The sequence below is a fragment of the Nerophis ophidion genome, linkage group LG22, assembly GCF_033978795.1.
Source record: "Nerophis ophidion isolate RoL-2023_Sa linkage group LG22, RoL_Noph_v1.0, whole genome shotgun sequence".
Lineage (NCBI taxonomy): Eukaryota > Metazoa > Chordata > Actinopteri > Syngnathiformes > Syngnathidae > Nerophis > Nerophis ophidion.
The window spans coordinates 20,141,678-20,164,057 of record NC_084632.1 but is presented as its reverse complement, the minus strand read 5'-3'; the positions used below and the strand labels follow the sequence as shown (position 1 = coordinate 20,164,057).

The window sequence follows — 22,380 nt, the reverse complement described above, 5'->3', positions numbered from 1 at the left end:
TGCTGTCATAGATGACCTTAACTAGCTTTTTTGTAGATGGTCCTTAAAAAGCAGCACGGTGCTCCTGTAACTCAAAATAAAGAGACCAAATTCAAATATCCACCATAGAGGACTCTGGTTCCCCGGAATATGGCCTTCAAAATAATTAGGTTGAATATTCCTGCCAGAAAAAAAAATGCAACAGGGAAACCCAGCAATTTAAAAAATACTGCATTCATAAAAACACGAACAACATTTAGATGACAAAATTGAAAATGTTGATTATAAAAAATAATCCATAAATATTTGTTATTGTTGATGAGACGCTTCATAAAATTTTAATGGATACACCCCCAGGAATGTTCGTGTTCTGTATGAGATTTAAAAAATACTTTTTGGACTGAATTTCATTTTTACAGGACCTTTTGTACCCTAATTCTGTTTGTTTATTTTTCACTGTGGTAATATACTTGAATAAATAAAGAAAAATAACCATTTGATTATTCAACTAATCAAAAAAATTGTCGCTTGTCTACTAATAAAATAATCATCAAATAATCATTATTCAGCCCTAACATAACCACTGCAAAATCTAAAACGGATGTGAAAGAAACATTTTGCAAATGCCAAAAACACTCCGAGAAATGCTCCGAGTTCTCGGGACAAAAAAAATACTTTTTTGGGCTACCAGGGGATCAAGACCCGTGCGACCTTTGTTAAACAACCGATTCATGTGCCTAATGTTTATGTTACAATAAAACCCAATTGTTTAAAGGGAAACTACACTTTATTTTGCAAATATGCCTATCGTTCATAATCTGATTTTTTAAAATGCATTCAAAATATTAAGTAAATGCGATCAAAAGTTTGCTTACAATAGAGCCTATGGGAGACACTGAATTATGCCTACAAAGCCCTTAAAAACATCCAAACACTTTCATTGAGGTTTTATTTACATGATGTAAGTTTTATATGTAATGTAGTAATGGGCACATTTATAATAACATTTAATATTTATATGTATTTTGACGCATCACAATGATTGCTTTTTCTTTTCTTCATCACTGATTACTACTCACTGCAGATTTTATGAGAGCCAACAGGCATAATAAAACATCACTTACTGTACATGGTCTGCTGTCATTAGAAGGCAGACTATTCGGATGTTCATATATTCCCATTTAGATTAAAATGGTCTCATAATCCTTGCGATGAAGTTTAGTTATAAAAGTACCAGATTGCCATTGCCAATCAATGTCTTTCAATGCCGATCACAACAATCCGTGAAAAACGAATGAAGGAATGATACAAGGATTGAATCACAAACACTGGTCCTATTTTTATTTTTAGTCCTGCAGATGACAAGCTAGAAGCTAATTATGTATCTCCAGACACAATGTATAACCACTACCCTAAGATGATAATAATCACCTCTATTACTATGGGAAATAAACTGCATTTGTTAGTATTTGCTCAAATACTATTATCACAGAAGGATGAGGCTAAACATGTTACACACCAAGAGCAGACCAGGAGCAGTCATGCCAATAGCTAAGCAAACCACTAACCTGGAATGAAACAACACCAAGGAATAAGCGAATTGTAAACTTTAAGAATTGTAGACGCAGCCACGTTTCAGCAGAAGGTAAGCAAATATTAACAAGTAGATTAATAAAACTCTCCTTGATAGAGGTTAAGGTGGGACTGCACTTTTTTTGGAAATGTTCCTATCGGTAACAATCATCAGAGACAGAAAGACATACGTTTTATTTTTTCGCTTTTGTAATAGGCAACAATTGTCTTGTACTTGGTGGCTAGCAATGCAGCCAATGTGAGCAATCAATTCTACCTCTGAATCACTTTAAAAATGCATTCAAAAACCGTCAACAATACTTAAAGGCCTCCTGAAACCCACTACTACCGACCACGCAGTCTGATAGTGTATACATCAATGATGAAATATGAACATTGCAACACATGCCAATACGGCCTTTTTAGTTTACTAAATTGCAATTTTGAATTTCCCGCGAGTTTCTTGTTGAAAACGTCGCGGAATGATGACGCATACGCATGACGTCACGGACTGTAAGGAAATATTAGCACTACACCACTGGCGGCTAAAAGTCGTCTGCTTTAATCGCATAATCACACAGTATTTTTGACATCTGTGTTGCTGAATCCTTTACAATTTGTTAATTTAATAGTGGAGACTATAAAGAACAATGCTGTTGGTGGAAAGCGGTGGATTGCAGCTGTCTTTAGCACGGAGACACAGCCGGTGTTTCTTTGTTCGTTGTGAAGCAGAGCGGTCAAGCGAATATGTTTTCCCTACGTCAACCAGCATGTTTTTGGATGAGGAAATTGTGATATATATCTTACCAGAGACATCAGTGGATTATCCGTCGTCCTGCAGCAGCTGTCAAAAAAGGTAGCTGCGAGCTTGGCTCCTCGGCTTCTCTCTGAGACACTGCGTGTTCACCACAGCCATCCGACCTCGAGGTATGTATTTACAATCTCTAAAATCTTACTAAAACACTATTAAAACAATAAGCAGATAAGGATTCTTCCAGAGTTATGCTACTAAATTTATCTAATTACATCTGAAACGCTCACACTGCCGCCGCCCGGAGCCGTCGCTTTTTTTTCTCTCTAGTCTTTCACTATCAACATCGTAATTCACAAATCTTTCATCCTCGCTCAAATTAATGGGGAAATTGTCGCTTTCTCGGTCCGAATTGCTCTTACTGCTGGTGGCTCCCATTATAAACAATGTGAATATGTGTGGAGCCCTGCAACTCGTGACGTCACGCGCACATACTTCCGGTAAAGGCAGGGCTTTTCTATTAGCGACCAAAAGTTGCAAACTTTATCGTCGATGTTCTCTACTAAATCCTTTCAGAAAAATATGGCAATATCGCGAAATGATCAAGTATGACACATAGAATGGACCTGCTATTCTCGTTTAAATAAGAAAATCTCATTTCAGTAGTCCTTTAATTTACGTTCTGTAACCTGTATAATAACCAAGCTGTAGCGACACTGTTATTGTAAGAGCGAACACAGAGGAACTCCCTTTTTTTTTTTTTTTTAGCACATCGGTATGCTTCGATATTTTCCATAACAACTAACTACAGCAAGGGATAAGCTAGCTTTTAGTCAGTAAGAAACACGTTTTTGAGTTTGTAATTTAGAATACACTGCAATAGGACACCAATCTGTGCTGAAAATCATATTGCAGTATGTGTATCTGTATCATTATTTATTTGTACAAAGCTAGCCAGACAGCGTTATCATATACGCACAACGTGCTGCGTGTATCATGATCAATATGAAGCGTGACTCACTCGATGGACAGTTGTATGTTTGGTCCAACTGGCCGGGGAGTTTTTTTTCTGGTGTATTTGGGTAAGCACTCCATTTATGTCGAAATAGCATGGCTTCAAATTCCACATTTTGCAGCTTGCAGTCAATTTCACGTCACTCTCTCAGCTTCCGTCAGCGCCAACATCTCACTGTTCCTTTGTGCTCGCTTCTAGAAGCAGTGGTTCATCCTTTGTATATTCAGCTTCAAAAAGATAAGGTTGTGAATAGTTTATTTGTCCAAAAATAGTCGTCTTTGTTGTTTGTTACCGAATCTGCCGTGTTTAGAACACAAGTGGGAAGTATTGCCAGAAGTCGGAAGTGCGCTGCTATATGGAAAAGGAAATCAATGCCCTGAAAAGAATCAGTCCCGCCAATAGTTAAAATGACAAAAATACAGTAAATATTGATCATTTATTGTTATGAATGTGTCTGGTACTACATGATATATTTACTTGCAGTGTGTATATAAAATGTTAATAGAAGGTTTTGAAGTTGTTTGAGGGCTTTGAAGGCTAAAACGGTGACTCCCGTTTGCCGCATCTTCCAAGCGTTTTTTTATCATCTTTAAAATTCCCACCGCACCAAAAAAAGATGTGTGATCTTGTCTCTCATGATTGTAAACAAAAGGCAAAATTAAATTAAAAAAGTGCAGTTGCCCTTTAATACAACAAGGGTAGTATATGATCAATACAAGACTGACCAGAGAGATACTTTTATTTTTTAGTTTTTACTTTAGTTATCCTGCACCATTGAGTTTGTTGTGCGCAAACAATTTTATGTACTAGAATAGGGAACTAGTTTAAATACTGTGTTGATATTGTTTAACTGTCAATAGCAATCACAATAAATCTATGAAGAATGTACAGTTAATAGATGTGATCGGAATTAGCCAATCCCACTCACGGATGATTGGAATACACTGCCTAAGGCTATGTCTACACTAAGCAGGATAACCCCTTAAATGAATGTCCCCGGACCATTTTTTAGTCAGGTAAATGCACCGCGTATTTCTTAAATCTCCGGCTCTTAGCTTTGTATGGACAAAGAGATCGTTTACGAACTGTGTTCGTAGAAAATGACGCCAGAAAGGCCGTGTCCCACACAGGAAGTGACGTCAGAAAGAGGCAGCTTTGTAACTCGGAGCTAACCACTGGAAATATGGCGGCGAGTCATCCAGGCATGCCCGTGTTTCTCCTTCCGTCTGTACAGACGCTTGTGGAAATCACACATGAATACCTTAAGAGAAAGCGATTGCAGCTATTTCGGATACAACACTTCTCAGACGGCAAGAGAACTTCTGAATGTCCAGGTCAGCTGTGATTCTACTTACCGAAAAACGTTGTCCCTTTGTCGAAGGAGAGACAACGAGAATGCGAGCTCCCGTGGACGTGATAAAAAAGGTAGCGTGTGATTTTTATTACATGGTCGTCGAGGGAAGACTACAGAAAACGGAGAATGCTTTTGGACTGGCAAAGAGGACTGTATCAGTTATTGTCTGCCATGTATGTCGCGGACTCAACGTCTAGGTCCAGAGTATATAAAGTCACCAACAACGAATGGACAATGAAGGTGAAGACAAAAAAGTGAGGAGTGTCCTGAACAGATATCTATATCCCGAGGTTGATGTTCTTTGTCACATCGTGTACTTTCAAGTGTTTATTAAAGATTTGATTAATTATGATGGCTCTGGTCTGATTCACAACAGAAAGGGCCCCACAGCACATTGGATTCCAGTTCATTCAAATACTACAACACTGGACATTGTTTAGATAAGTTAAATTAAAGAACCTGCACACAAAGCAACACTGGAGGCGCATGTGCCCATTTTCCGCACATGCGCATTAGGTTGCGTTGCGCTGGCGGACGGAGGGGGTCTTAAACGGTGGCATTGTTGTGTGTGGACACGGATAAGGTTAGGTGGGATAGGCTCCAGCGCTTATTGTAAACAGGGTCTAAGTCCCTGACTGAACCCTAGTGAAGACAGGTAATGAGGCTCAACATCTCTGCTCATCATGCCAAGTCTGGCTTACCTGGCCAACTAACTTGTTCTGTAAAGTTTAATAATTTTTCTCATGCAGCGTTTTATTGATAGTTTGGTTTGTGTGTGTTTAGGCATTTGCAGCATTTCTCTTTTGCATGTTTAAACCCTGCAGCGTTTGTGATTTTACAATTTCAAATTTGCAGGATATTCCCCGTTGCATTTTTTTTTAGGTGTTCTTGATTGTTTTGAGATCATTTTGGTCTTTAATGATGTTACTGGACATATATTCCCACCCCTGTCGTACACCGTGCAAACCCCACATTGGGGACGGCGTGGCGCGGTTGGGAGAGTGGCCGTGCCAGCAACCGGAGGGTTCCTGGTTCAATCCCCACCTTCTACCAACCTCGTCACGTCTGTTGTGTCCTTGAGCAAGACACTTCAACCTTGCTCCTGATGGTTCGTGGTTAGGGCCTTGCATGGCAGCTCCCGCCATCAGTGTGTGAATGTGTGTGTGTGAATGGGTGAATGTGGAAATAGTGTCAAAGCGCTTTGAGTACCTTGAAGGTAGAAAAGCGCTGTACAAGTATAACCCATTTACCATTTGTTAATAATACCAATATTTATGTTATTCATTCTAATATATGGTAACTATTAGGGCTGCGAATCTTTGGGTGTCCCACGATACGATTCAATATCAATTCTTGGGGTCGCGATTCGATAATATATCGATTTTTCCGATTCAACGCAATTCTCGATTCAAAAACGATTTTTTTCCGATTTAAAGCAATTCTGTATTCATTCAATACATAGGATTTCAGCAGGACCTACCCCAGTCTGCTGACAAGCTAGCAAAGTAGTAGATTTTTTTAAAAAAAAGCATTTATAATTGTAAAGGACAATGTTTTATCAACTGATTGCAATAATGTAAATTTGTTAACTATTAAACTAACAAAAAATACCATATTTCCTTGAATTGCCGCAGGGCATATAGTATGCGCCTGCCTTGAATTACTGCCGGGTCAAACTCGCTTCGCAAAATAATTAGCGCATGCTTAGTATTATCGCCTGGTCAAACTCGTGACGTCAAAAGTGACACTTCCCCTGTCATCATTTTCAAAATGAAGGAGGCTGATTTCAATACCGGTAATTTGAAATTGCATAAAGGGAAGAAGATTAAAAGCTATTCAGCAGGATTTAAGTTCCGATCTTAAATCACATGGAAATTTTTACTGCATGCCTTTGGTAAGTGCCGGAGTGAGAAGAAGTTTTAAAATAATTAGCGCGTGCTTACTTTTACCGCATGCCTTTGGTAAGCGCAGGAGTGAGAAGAGGTTTTAAATTAATTAGCACCCCGGCGGCAATTCAAGGAAATACGGTAAGACTTATTTTATCTATGTGAAAACGTTGGACACAGTGTGTTGTCAAGCTTATGAGATGCGATGCAAGTGTAAGCCACAATGACACTATTGTTCTTTTTTCAAATATTTTTATAAATGTCTAATGATAATTTCAATGAGGACTTTTTAATCACTGCTATGCTGAAATTATAACTAATATTGATACTGTTGTTGATAATATTCATTTTTGTTTCACTACTTTTGGTGTGTTCTGTGTCGTGTTTGTGTCTCCTTAACTGCTCTGTTTATTGCAGTTCTGAGTGTTGCTGGGTCAGGTTTGGTTTTGGAATTTGATTACATTGTTATGGTATTGCTGTGTATTGGTTTGTTGGATTAATAAAAAAAATAGATTAAAAAAAAAATGATAATCGCGATTCGTATTCGAATCGTTTTTTCCCCACACCCTTAGAAACTATCTAGTTATCCATCATTGAGTGGTCAAAATATCAAGATGCATGAAACAGCTTTTCAAACACAACAAGGGCTAACATTTAAGAAAGACGAGTAAGTTGAATATTTTTCACTGGATATAGTAGTTGACTTTAAACATGTCCCTCATTGCCAGTGGACAGTTGAGACGCCGCAGACGTCTAACTTACCCCATACTCCGAAAGCTGAAAGTCTTTTCACCGAAAAGAAACTCCGCCTCTCTCGAACTGTTACTGTTTGTCCTTCAAAACGCTTCGAAGCACATTTTTTCCCCCCCGTGGATAAACAAATCACTTCCGACTCTCCGTCTTTCTTCCAACAGTGGCGCTTTCTTGTCAAATCAGTTGTTGTAGTCCAGCCTGCCTCCCCTTTCTTTGTCCGCTGCTTTCGTCGGCCAACAACACCGCGGCTCGGACTCTGCCAAGTAATGTCCCGCCGAGAATCTGCTTGACAATTCCAGTTGAGCGCAAAGAGTGAAACAATGCCGATGAGAGCCGGTAATAAAAAAAAAAGAGAGTGTCTTTTTGCCTTGTCTTCTTCTGTACTTGAGCTTGGCTCCTCTCCCGCTTGACTGCCAAGTCACACTGGGATCCCATTCAAGCCCATTGGTGGCACTGTGGCAGGAACGGCGCCATCTGCTGGACATTAATGGGAAGTGGGAGCAAGCACCCCGCCCCCAATGATAGTCAGCGGCGTCGAAGTTCAGTTCAGTTCATCCATCCATCCATTTCCTACCGCTTGTTCCCTTTGGGGCCTATCTCAGCTAAAATTGTGCGGAAGGCGGGGTACACCCTGGACAAGTCGCCACCTCATCGCCGGGCCAAAACAGATAGACAGACAACATTCACACGCAAATTCACACACTAAGGCCAATTTAGTGTTGCCAATCCACCTATCCCCAGGTGCATGTCTTTGGAAGTGGGAGGAAGCCGGAGTACCCGGAGGGAACCCATGCATTCACGGGGAGGACATGCAAACCTCCACACAGAAAGATGTGGAGCCCAGGATTGAACCCCAGACTACTCAGGACCTTCGTATTGTGAGGCAGTCGCACTAACCCCTCTGCCACCATGAAGCCCCAGTTCAGTTTCAGTTTATTTCGAACATGCAATGTGTAATATCCATCCATCCATTTCCTACCGCTTATTCCAGGGGTAGGGAACCTGTGGCTCTTTTGATGACTGCATCTGTCTCTCGGATAAATCTGAGCTGACATTGCTTACCACAAAAAATAATGAATAATTCCACTTGTAATCACAGTGTTAAAAAATAACGTTCAAAATATAAAACATTGTCATGCATTTTTATGTTCAAGAAGTTGGTAAGAAGTCATTTATTTACTATTGGTTAGGGTGGGGCTTGCCCTCCAGGGGGTTCTTCAGACCACCAAGCACTGACATGAGAGCCTCTTTCAGGGTAACAATATTGTTTTATTTTTCAATAAGTCTCTCAGTTGCTTTCCAGCAATTGTCTTTTTCTGTTTCGTTCTCGCTCGCGCTCTGGTTTCTAGCCCCAAGCCCGTCTCTCCTCCTGGCTGCTGCTTATAACATAGCGACAGGTGATCAGATAAAAAGGCCCAGGTAGGCCATCTACGCACCTGTCGCTGATTTCGAGGCCGGTACTGGCAACACCCCGCTTCGCTGCAGGCCCACAGGCCACGCCTCCTCCACAGTTAGCCTCAGAATAACAATGTTATTACAAAGAATAAGAGACCTCTCTAGAAATGTTGGTCTTTCTTAAAAATGCACGCGTTTTGTTGTTTTCAGTGTTAAAAAAAATATTATATGGCTCTTACGGAAATACATTTTAAAATATTTGGCTTCTTGGCTCTCTCAGCCAAAAAGGTTCCCGACCCCTAGCTTATTCCCTTCGGGGTCGCAGGGGGCGCTGGTGCCTATCTCAGCTACAATCAGGCGTAAGGCGGGGTACACCCTGGACAAGTCGCCCCCTCATCGCAGGCAATGTGTAATAGTATAATAATAAGTTAATATATAGAAAGTTCATTAATTACGGTTGCTTGATTGAAATTAAGAATGTCTTGACACATCTTTAAAAGTAGCAAAATGGTTTGTTCCACCTGAACAGTGGCAAGCCGGCATCTGTAACTTTTTATGTAAATAAATGTCTGCCTATTAAATTACTTCCATACATAAATAAGAATTTTGTACCAAATCAAATGTTACACATGTAACATGAATTGATTAACGTGGACCCCGACTAAAACAAGTTGAAAAAGTTATTCGGGTGTTACCATTTAGTGATATCATTGACTGATATCAACCAAAGCTCCTCATCCCACCCCCGGATTGTAAATAATGTTAATAATTCAATGTATATACTCTGATGATTAACCTGTGTGATGACTGTATTATGCTGATAGTATGTATTTTTACCATAAATTGATTAACGTGGACCCCGACTTAAACAAGTTGAAAAACGTATTCGAGTGTTACCATTTAGTGGTCAATTGTATGTACTGAACTGTGCAATCTACTAATAAAAGTTTCAATCAATCAAACAAAAGTGGTCCATTGTACGGAATATGTACTGTACTGTGCAATTAATCTACTAATAAAAGTATCAATCAAAGTCCAAAGTGCAGCCCAGGAGACCATCTCTGTCCTGCACGTCCACTTTTGTTGGCTCTGCAACATGTTGTCGGAGAAAAACAGTCAAAATGTAAGCAAAAAGACAGTGTAGTGAGAAAAAAAGCAGAACATTTAATACAAAATATTAGAAGTCCAAGTAGTTTTTAAATGCTATAAACAGACTTTATATGTTGCAATGAGGTAGCGACTTGTCCAGGGTGTATCCCGCCTTCCGCCCGATTGTAGCTGAAATAGGCGCCAGCGCCCCCCGCGACCCCAAAAGGGAATAAGCGGTAGAAGATGGATGGATGGACTTTATATGTTAATTTAGTGTCAGCTTTGAGTTATAAGTGACAAATTTTATTAATATTAGTTAACCGTTCCAAAATATCACCCTTTTCTCATTACATTATGTCTTTTTGCTCTTTTTTCATACATTTTTACAAAAAAATTTTTAGACAAAATGTTGCGGACCAACAAAACCCCAGCTGTTGCCCGGAAATGGCCCCCTGGTCGACTTTAGAGGCCCTTGAAATAACTATTAGTAGTACTCTTTGTCACCTACAACACAAAGATGATAGTCATTTTTTTTTAGCATTTTTTTATTCAAAATAAAAAATATCAACAACGCCCATGCATACTTAGACTTTTTGCTATATGGCCCTTGGTGGAAAAAATTTGGACACCCCAGATCTGAAACTTAACACAGATGTCATAACGTCGTCAGACTCATGCTATAATTTTTTTTACATTCAAACCAATGGTCGACATAACATGTACTTGTGGGCTGTCTTCTTTACGTGCCTCCACTTCGACAACGTCTTCTCCCTGTCACCTTTGTTGTAGTTTTTCGCACTTCCACATGAAGTATACTTACAGATTAAGTTCAAACTCTACGCTACTTTGTATTAGAAATGGCAACAGCGGAGGATGTATGTGCATGTACGAGACAGTCTGCCCCACAACAGGAGGATAGTGGAAAAGAAGGAACTTTTTGACTACAGCACGGACTACAATGGCAGACCCGTGCAAGGCCGTTTGGGTAAATTTATACCATATGTGATATAAATTTTAAAAAATGACAAGTTTGGTGAATTCCGAACAGCTCGTTTGGCGGAAGTATGAACCCAGCAGGCACAAGACATTAAAACAACATTGTGAACTTGTTGACTTAGGTCCTGATGTTGAGGAACTCAAACCGAACAATGGAACAACATGCTTATTGACGGTGATTTGACCATTCAAATTTGGTCATTTCCCAACCAACAACGTGGATCCAACATTGCCTTAATTTACAAATACAACTATTTTGTAACGTTGTTTTAAAGTCAGTTTTAAAGGACATGTATGTATAATTAACATTGTATCAATGTATTGTGCCTGCTGAGAAGGAAGGTAAGATTATCTTATATATATATATCTTCAATAGACCCATTATGCAAATCTCAAATGCACAAAAACTAGTACCAAAAAGGGAAAAAAGATGGTTTTGCATAAGGCCCCTTTAGGCATTCACACACAGCACCAGCTTTTTGGAACATAGATGAGGTGATAAAGAAAAATCACAAGATTGACTTTTACATTCAAAGACCCTCGATTAAAGTTAGAAATAAAACTGTCATTAGGTTTTCAAGACAGTGGGAGACTAAACCCCCAGAAGATACACTAACAATAATAATAATACCATAATAATAGTGATATATTATGATAATCATACGTGTATCAGCTAATCTCTACTTTACACTCTGAAGTAAAGGAAAACCTAACAGATTTGTAATCTTATTCAAGTTAATAATGACAGGTTATTGGATTAAAATCATATTCTGGCCCCTTTTTATGGAATTCATCGGCACTTTTGTTATAAATTATTTTTTCAGAGGGGGTAATCAGTTAAAGGCCTACAGAAACCCACTACTACCGACCACGCAGTCTGATAGTTTATATATCAATGATGAAATATTAACATTGCAACACATGCCAATACGGCCGGTTTAGTTTACTAAATTTAAATTTTAAATTTCCTGCGGAGTTTGCTGTTGAAAACGTCGCGGAATGATGACGCGTATGATGACGCGTGTTTGTGACATTATTGGTTGGAGGGGACATATTAGCCCAGCACCACTTACGGCTAAAAGTCGTCTCTTTTCATCGCGCAATTACACAGTATTCTGGACATCTGTGTTGCTGAATCTTTTGTAATTTGTTCAATTAATAATGGAGAAGTAAAAGTAGAAATATGGAAGTGGGAAGCATTCAGCCTTTAGCCACACAAACACACGGTGTTTCCTTGTTTAAAATTCCCGGAGGTGAAGCTTTACTATGGATCAGAGCGGTCAAGCGAACATGAATCCCGACCACATGTCAATTGGCAGTTTTCGGTGAGAAAATTGTGGTAATAAGCTCTTGCTGCTGGAGTGTCACATTATAAACAATGTGAGGATGTGAGGAGCCCTACAACCCGTGACGTCACGCGCACATTGTTTTCTACTTCCGGTAAAGGCAAGGTTTTTTTTATTAGCGACCAAAAGTTGCGACCTGTATCGTCGATGTTCTTTACTAAATCCTTTCAGCAAAAATTTTGCAATATCGTGAAATGATCAAGTATGACACATAGAATGGACTTGCTATCCCCGTTTGAATAAGAAAATATAATTTCAGTAGGGGGCTTCACGGTGGAAGAGGGGTTAGTGCGTCTGCCTCACAATACGAAGGTCCTGCAGTCCTGGGTTCAAATCCAGGCTCGGGCTCTTTCTGTGTGGAGTTTGCATGTTCTCCCCGTGAATGCGTGGGTTCCCTCCGGGTACTCCAGCTTCCTCCCACCTCCAAAGACATGCACCTGGGGATAAGTTGATTGGCAACACTAAATTGGCCCTAGTGTGTGAATGTGAGTGTGAATGTTGTCTGTCTATCTGTGTTGGCCCTGCGATGAGGTGGCGACTTGTCCAGGGTTTACCCCGCCTTCCGCCCGACTGTAGCTGAGATAGGCGCCAGCGCCCCCCGCGACCCCAAAAGGGAATAAGCGGTAGAAAATGGATGGATGGATGGATTTCAGTAGGCCTTTAATACCTATGTAAAAAAAGACAACAACTCAATTATAAAAAAGCTGGTTTCAACCAAATCTATGCAATAGATATTTTTAGTCAGTTCATGTAAACATACCAAGTGTGCGTGTGGGGCGGGAACGTTTGGGTTTAGGGTGGGATGTGTGGCCCCTAAGGGCACTGGTGTATGGGGGCCATGAATTCGGTGCTACCCAATTGGCCATATCTTCGGGTACAACCTACTATCACCCCAAAATTTGACCCAATTGATGTATTTCCAGTCTTTAAAGGCCTATTGAAATGAGATTTTCTTATTTAAACTGGGATAGTAGGTCCATTCAATGTGTAATACTTGATCATTTTGCGATATTGCCATATTTTTGCTGAAAGGATTTAATAGAGAACATCCACGATAAAGTTCGCAACTTTTGGTGCTGATAAAAAGCCTTGTCTGTACCGGAAGTAGCAGATGATATGCGCGTGACGTAACGAGTTGTGGAGCTCCTCACATCTGAACATTGTTTACAATCATGGCCACCAGCAGCAAGATCGATTCGGACCGAGAAAGCGACAATTTCCCCATTAATTTGAGCGAGGATGAAAGATTCGTGGATGAGGAAAGTGAGAGTGAAGGACTAGAAAAATTTTTTTTTTTAAAAAGACTATACAGTGGGAGCGATTCAGATGTTATTAGACACATTTACTAGGATAATTCTGGAAAATCCCTTATCTGCTTATTGTGTTACTAGTGTTTTATTGAGATTATATGGTCGTACCTGTGCAACCTGAAAGTCAGCCCCGCACCTTTCTTCAGCAGCAGTCGGGTGGTGGCGATGCCCATCTCTGCCCTTCGCAAGGGAGCCTCTTCGAAACACAATCTTTCGAAATGATCGCTGCATAATACACTGTACTTTGTGTGTGTGGTCCTATCCAACCGTGTTTGCTTGACCACTATGTTTCATAGTAAAGCTTCACCGTCATCTTTCGGGAATGTAATACACCGCTTCCCACCTACAGCTTTCTTCTTTGACGTCTGCATTATTCATTGAACAAATTGCAAAAGATTCAGCAACACAGATGTCCATATTACTGTGGAATTATGCAATGAAAACAGACGACTTATAGCTGTGAACGGTGCTGGAACAAAATGTCCTACACAATGCGTGATGTCACGCGCACGTGTCATCATACCGCGACGTTTTAGCATGACACTTCCGCTGGAAATTTTAAATTGCAATTTAGTAAACTTAACCGGCCGTATTGGCATGTGTTGCAATGTTAATATTTCATCATTGATATATAAACTATCAGACTGCGTGGTCGGTAGTAGTGGGTTTCAGGAGGCCTTTAAAATATTCACATTTTCTAGTAAAAAAAAAATCCCTTTCTAATTAAGAATTTCCAATGTTTAGATACAATTTTAACATTTTTGGCTGGCGTTATCAACTCATTGTGCTTCAGTAAAATGAACACCAGCAGTGAAATACTCAAATTGCTTCACCAAGTGGGCGACATGCTTGGTCATTTTTTTGTTGATTTCATTCTTTAATTCAATAAAAATAATCCGCTTCTTCTTCTCGGCACTTTCTTTCACACTCACTGTCTTCCTATCTGTTGTCCGTGGCTACAAGCTAACACGAGTGAGACCAGATTTATAAGTCACATTTTTGCCTTGTAACAAAAAGCATAACAATTAGCAGAGACACATCACTTATCTTAAAGACTCTTAAGTTGAGGTACCACTAAATTTTTGTATCAAATATATATGTATTATCAAATAAGCAAATTGCAGATCACCATGTCAGTGATAAATATTGTTTTTCAGTGTTTATATGGGCCACTTTAAAAAGGATTTTCAAAAGGATTTTTCAGTATTTTTTTTACTAATGTTCAAACAATTTCAGTTGAAAACTAAAGAATCGTGCCCATATGACACAAGTGGCTCCCCTCCGTTTTTGTTTTAGCAACATTGCTCTCATTGGGAAAACGTTAAAGACCGCTGCTTCGCTGTGAACTCGAAAGTGGGAGATCCTACCATAAATTGTCAAAAATAACAATGAAGCATACATAGACTGAATTGAAAGTAGCAGAAGTGAAAATATATTATTGTTTCTTTCACAGAAATATAAAACTCAATTATCTGAAGGATTTTCACTCATTAATTACATTTTAATTCCTGGACATGATCAAGATAAATATAAAAAATAATACAATTAATAATGCTGATATGGAACATGATTAGTAACTGTATCGGCTGGGGACATCTCTGCGCTGCTGATCCGCCTCCGCTTAGGATGTTTTCCTGCTGGCTCCGCTGTGAACGGGACTCTCGCTGCTGTGTTGGATCCGCTTTGGACTGGACTCTCGCGACTGTGTTGGATCCATTATGGATTCAACTTTCACAGTATCATGTTAGACCCGCTCGACATCCATTGCTTTCCTCCTCTCCAAGGTTCTCATAGTCATCATTGTCACCGGCGTCCCACTGGGTGTGAGTTTTCCTTGCCCTTATGTGGGCCTACCGAGGATGTCGTAGTGGTTTGTGTTGTGGTTTGTGCAGCCCTTTGAGACACTAGTGATTTAGGGCTATATAAGTAAACATTGATTGATTGATTGAAAACATGCTATAATTAGCACCAGGTAATTGTCATACACTCTTAATTAGTAATGAAATAATAATGCCACAATTTTTTAATCATTTGTATTTGTTTAACTTAATGGTCAATGTCTTCTCTCATAACATTTTTAAACCTAACTCAGTAGGTTAGATGTTTCAGAAAAAATACATCAGTGGAAATTACCAAAATAGTAATGTATTAAATAATACAATTAATAATGCTAATATGGACCATTATTAGTAACAAAAAGTGCTATAAATGTCTCTAAATATTTTACCTATGACCTTAATTAGTAAGAACATAGACTGATTGGCAACACTAAATTGGCCCTAGTGTGTGAATGTCAGTGTGATCAAAATAATAATATAATAAATAATTCAGTAATAAAATCAGTGATGCTAATATGAATCATTATTCGCACCAAAACATGCGTATAAATGTCCCTAAATACCCATAATCTTTTTTATATATCTAGCATGCATTTATTTTATTATATTGTTATTTTTTTCCACTTCATTTAGTCTTCTCATAAGAATTAAAAACTGTCTGTTGGTCAGATGTTAATAAAAATACAATGGTGTAAATGATCAAAAATGATAATATAATAAATAATGAAGTGAAATCGTCAATAATGCTAATACGGAGTATGATTAGTAACAAAACGTGTCTATAAAGGTCAATAAATATAAAACCTAATGCTTGATAACAAAAGGTACTAGATGGATGGATAGATATAACTTTATTGATTCCTTCAGGAGAGTTCATTCAGGAAAATTAAAAGCAGGCATTAATTTGTATTTATTTCATTAGGATATTTTTTTTTAAATATTTGTTATTGCTGTGATGTAAAATTGTTGGCCTGTGAATGCCATTCATGACTGTTGCGCCTCATAGCGGCCAGACGTTGTCAATACATATACATAGGAGGGTGGTTAAAAAAAATACATGTGGGCGATACAGAAAATGTTGGTATCAATCCAAAACCAAGTAAATGCAGAAAAATGATTGCGATACCAGTACTGATACTAATACTTTTTTTTAGTTACTATGGGCAAAAATAATGATTGATCAAAGCAATTAAAAAAGGCAGCTTGGAGATAGGCCTATATGTAGACAGTTTTCATAACATTGCTGATAACTTATTTGAAGAAGACATACTAACGTTTGACAACTATGTTACTGCTAAAACAAATGTTTACTTACAGCCAAGTACAATTGATGTAAGCTTCAACACAGAGTAACATGAGTGGGTGTGTGGCCCTGACTCGTGGTGAGTCTAGGGCAGGGGTGTCCAAACTTTTTCCACTTAGGGCCGCAGACTGAGAAATCAAAGCAAGCTGGGGCCGTTTTAACATTTTTTTATTTTAAAAAACAATTTAATATATTTATAACCAATATACATTTAGGCCTCCACTCAAGCCTGATCCCGGGGACCCCAAAGGGTTTTGGTCAAAAGAATATTAAAAATGTGTCATTATTCAGTATTTTAAAAAAAAATTATTATTCAAGTTTTAAAACTCCAGATCAACATTAGGTCCATATGTCAATATAATGATTTTAAAAATGTAACTTATGTGCTCTTTTTGTCAAAGAAAACCCTGTTTTTTGATGGAAAAAAACACAAAATATGCAATATTATCACCCAATATTTTTTAAGTGGGATATTTGAGATTATATAATAATTGGAGCCTTAAAAAGTCAATAACTAATAACACCATTGATTTTAATTCATTATTATTTTTTGAGCAATGACACTTAAAAACAAATCACACTAAAATTATTGGGGATCCAAAAGGGTCCTACTCATTAAAGTGTTGAAAAATAAATTATAGATTTTTTTTTACTGTTTACTTTTAACACAATAATCTCGAGATCAACTTCAGATCTATCCGTCACTTATAAGTTTAATTGTTGTTTATGTTTTTTGTTTGTTCATTTTAGGCCCTTCTTTAAAAAAAAAAAACAGCTCAGTTTTTTTTGTATGGCAAACACAAAATATGCAACATTTTCCCCCAAAAATATCCTAAAGTGGAAAATTTAACGTGATGTAATTGGAGCCTTGTATAGGTCAATAATTCAGAATGACATTGATTTTAATTCCTTATTATTTTTCAAAGAAAGAAACAGCCTGCATGGCAGCTTTGTGTTATTAGAGTAAACATTGCAACATTTTCTTGTTACATGTCACCCGTTTGCTTCTACATCCATCCATCATCTTCCACTTATCCGAGGTCGGGTCGCGGGGGCAGCAGCCTAAGCATGGAAGCCCAGACTTCCCTCTCCCCAGCCACTTCGTCTAGCTCTTCCTGGGGGATCCCGAGGCGTTCCCAGGCCAGCCGGGAGACATAGTCTTCCCAACGTGTCCTGGGTCTTCCCCATGGCCTCCTGCCGGTTGGACTTGCCCTAAACACCTCCCTAGGGAGGCGTTCGGGTGGCATCCTGACCAGATGCCCGAGCCACCTCATCTGGCTCCTCTCGATGTGGAGGAGCAGCGACTTTACTTTGAGCTCCTCCCGGATGGCAGAGCTTCTCACCCTATCTCTAAGCGAGAGCCCCGCCACCCGGCGGAGGAAACTCATTTCGGCCGCTTGTACCCGTGATCTTATCCTTTCGGTCATGACCCAAAGCTCATGACCATAGGTGAGGATGTGAACGTAGATCGACCGGTAAATTGAGAGCTTTGTCTTCCGGCTCAGCTCCTTCTTCACCACAACGGATCGATACAGCGTCCGCATTACTGAAGACGCCGCACCGATCCGCCTCTCGATCGCACAATCCACTCTTCCCCCACTCGTGAACAAGACTCCTAGGTACTTGAACTCCCCCACTTGGGGCAGGGTCTCCTCCCCAACCCGGAGATGGCACCACCCTTTTCCGGGCGAGAACCATGGACCCGGACTTGGAGGTGCTGTTTCTCATTCCGGTCGCTTCACACTCGGCTGCAAACCGATGTAAAAAGTGCTTCTACTTTTTACATTTAAAAACTTTTTCAATTGTATTTTTAAAATGTGCCGTGGGGCCGTTAAAAAATTACCTGCGTGCCGCAAATGGCTGCACTTTGGACACCCTGGTCTAGGGAAAGGAAAGGTGAAGTTGCAGACAGACAAGTCTTCAGATCGCTGCACAGACACACACATTTTACCAGTGGTGTGCTGTCAGGGCCAGCCAGGCCTTCTCTGCTGGCCTAACATAATCAGAAATTATGATCATAATTAACGATAAATTTATTTTTTGATTTACTTTTTTTTATCTACTTTCCTTAAGTATTCATATTCTCTTCATGTCATTATGCTCCTTCCAGTGCTTTTGTTTTTAGGTTAGAGTTGGTATCCAAACAGAATTCAGCCAGTTTATGTTGCCATGCTGTACCAAATCCATACTTGCCAACCTTGAGACCTACGAATTCGGTTGGTGGGGTGGTTGGATGGGGGCATTGGGGTAGCGGGCTGTATATATATTTGCAAGTATTTCTTTTATATATATATACATATATATATATATATATATATATATATATATATATATATATATATATGTATGTATATATATATATATGTATGTATATATATATATATATGTATGTATATATATATATATATATGTATGTATATATATATATGTATGTATGTATGTATATATATATATGTATATATGTATGTATGTATATATATATATGTATGTATGTATATATGTATGTATGTGTATATATATATATATGTATGTATGTATATATGTATGTATGTGTATATATATATATATGTATATATGTATATATATATATATATGTATGTATATATATATGTATATATATATATATATATATATATGTATATATATATATATATGTATATATATATATGTATATATATGTATATATATATATATATGTATATATATGTATATATATATATATATGTATATATATATATATATATATGTATATATATATATATATATATATGTATATATATATATATATATATGTATATATATGTATATATATATGTATATATATATGTATATGTATATATATATATGTATATGTATATATATATATACATATATATATACATATATATAAATAATCTGTTCATGAATGAGTATATCCGTTCGGCCACCGTGTTCAATGGAGAAGTCTGATCTACAAAATTTGCAGGCAGCATACCCCTTCCCCTTCGAGCTGTCCTGAAAGAACTGAAGTTATTTTTTCCAATCATTTTGGAACTTGCAAGCGTACTTCTTCTTACTTGTCGTCGCCATGTTTCTTCTTCCTTCTTCTGCTTCGTCTCTGTTATGTTTTTGGACATTACTACTTGCCGTAGTTTTGAAGCAATGCATGATGGGAATCCGGATGTTGTGTGTCAGTGTATTGACGTGCCGGCTGGAATAAACACACGCTGAGAAATAGCTCTGTGCCTGCCTACTTTATGAATTATAGATAATGCTATGGAAAACGGAGACATATATAATGGTCTCCTTTTCAGGTGAGAGAGGACGCTAAAGGCATTGCCTTTAAGGCCATCCCCAATATTGTTGTCTGGGTAGAAATCAGGAGAAATTGGGGAAAATGGTTGCCCTGGAAAGTATGACCAAATCTGCCAGGTGCCTTCAGAATCAACAATGTGGGCGTCATTGAATTGTCATTGAACGGGGACATACAGTTGATAGATAATTGCGATAGCCAATCAGATCCTAAGTTGTTGTCAGTAGAGCCTTCTAGCTGGCCTAAGGTTGAACGTGACATGAGTTCAATCCCAGGCTCAGGATCTTTCTGTGTGGAGTTTGCATGTTCTACCCGTGACTGCGTGGGTTTCCTCCGGGTACTCCGGCTTCCTCCCACCTCCCTCCCACCTCCAAAGACATGCATCTGGGGATAGGTTGATTGGCAACACTAAATTGGATGTGAGTGTCAATGTTGTCTGTCTATCTGTGTTGGCCCTGTGATGAGGTTGTGACTTGTCCAGGGTGTACCCCGCCTACCGCCCAAATGCAGCTGAGATAGGCTTCAGCACCCCCAGAGTCCCCCAAAGGGACAAGCGGTAGAAAATAGATGGATGGATGGATGATTGGATACTCATCGGGACCATTAGTGGATGAATTTAAGAACACATAAAGTTGGGTGACAGCTGCGATAACCAATCAGATCACAAGTTGTTGACAGGAGCCTATCTAAGTAGCCTGATGTTAATGAGACTGGGATTGGATACTCACTTGCCATTCAGAAGTGAGTATCTGTTCACAAGTTTCAATTTAGCAGGAAGCCGGAAGTGTTGCGCAGTAGCCATACCGAGATAGCAGAGAAGGAGAACAAAATGTTGATTTATATTTGCAAGGCCATTTTCAAGAAGGATATTTAAAGAGAAACTCCATCTTGTGAGACGTTGTCGACCAACTCCGAAAGCGAGCTCAGCTGTAATGGCGACAAAATAGGGAAATGCGCGCCATTTCCACTCAAATAAGCCGACGACGAGGGGTCCACTGGCTTTTACGGTGTTGAAAAGGTACTGTAAAGTGTGAGTTCAAACATTGAAATTCCGTATATTTTTTGCTATTTTAACTTTGACACATAAGATATGTTTTAATTGCTGATGCGTTTTAATACATTTTTAAATGCGCCAGAAAACAACCCGTTTTGTACACTGTTTATCTGATTCAATGCACAGTAGTGCCTTCATGTGTTCCTGTATAGTATTTCTCCACTAATGGTCATGTGGCGGTATTTTGAGAGGTAATTATTGAAATCAGACATCACTGAAGGCCGAGGTGGGAAACGCACGGCCCACCACAGTCTCCAGCACGCTCTGGCGAATTATTGTACTTTTATTTGGACTTTCCCTGATTACATGGCAACAGCTGTTTCTAAGGGAGGGGGGTTGTAAACAGCCACTGCCCTTGATTAAAACAGTTCAAAGAAGCAGTTCATGGAGGGGAGTCTGGTCCTGCTTCCTCTTCACTTTGTAGATCTCGGGTCAAGACAATATCTTTCCGTTGTTTACAATACATGAAAGAAACATAACACCTTCATGTTGATTCCCATTCTACACAGTGGAGTTTTACAAGCCTTTTTCTTGGTAGGTTCAAAGACAGCTTTTGTCTTCTCGGCGGGAACTCATTGAAACACATAGTTTTGCGATAACTTAGATACAATTATTCTGACATGCGCATTTACAAATAGTTTTGCAAAAATATTTGCATGAGGTTCCAAGGAAGCTCGCTCTAAAGCTTTTTGATCAAGAGAGGAAGGTAACGCACGGGAGAATGTCAGACAACAAAATGCAAAAAGGTGTTGGTTGGAACACATTCAGATCAGAGTAGATATTCTTAAAGGGGAACTATACTTTTTTATTTTTTTATTTTGCCTATCCTCCACACACTTACCCTTGTCTGTGGGTTGTAAGTAGTGAAACATTGTTAGTATTAGGCGCATTCATCTAGTCAGCTCAAAGTCCTCTAAAAACATCTTAAAAAAAACAAACAACGCTCTATTTACATGTCATGACCTGCATATTTACCAAGCCATAGCAACATTGTTATTGTAAGAGATAACACCGACAAACTACTTTTCTGGAGCGTCGCATCATCTAGCTCAGTGTTTTTCAACCACTGTGCCGTGCAAGGGAGTACGTTTGATTTTGAGATTGGTGGGGACACAAAAGTGCTCCAAGCCAGCACTCTGAAAGTTTACTTCTTTTTTTTTTAACATTAGCAATCATAATTTCACGTCATGCAGATGTTATAAGGTAAAGTAACTAAAATGAAAGCAAAGGAGACAACTTGGAAGAGTTCTCATCTTTACTCTTTAGTGTAGGGCTGTAGTGCAACTGTGCATCATACTGTCAATTAACATAGCCTACTGTCCATCAACAACATCAGAAATACATTCATGCAATACAACATTGTAAATAAACATAAATTAACTGTAATAATCTTTTCCCCAACTTGTGTTTAAATCACTCACAATTTTTCACTTCATCTACTTCTTTC

At 38.8% G+C, this 22,380-nt stretch overlaps 2 protein-coding genes across 4 annotated transcripts in view; one reads left to right on the top strand and one right to left on the bottom strand.

Annotated features, from left to right (window-relative positions):
- LOC133540663 (homer protein homolog 3-like) overlaps positions 1 to 7,752 on the bottom strand; it is a 110,090-nt gene extending 102,338 nt beyond the window's left edge. For both annotated transcript variants that reach the window (XM_061883468.1, XM_061883469.1), the window contains exon 1: positions 7,320 to 7,752. Coding sequence is in view for 1 of the 2 variants with exons in the window: in XM_061883469.1 (XP_061739453.1) it covers positions 7,320 to 7,324 (5 nt within the window). In the remaining variant the exon portion in view is untranslated. The remainder of the gene's footprint in view (positions 1 to 7,319) is intronic.
- The window catches only part of klhl26 (kelch-like family member 26), a 147,603-nt gene that overhangs the window by 106,172 nt on the left and 19,051 nt on the right, over positions 1 to 22,380 (top strand). The gene's annotated exons all lie outside the window — the stretch shown is intronic.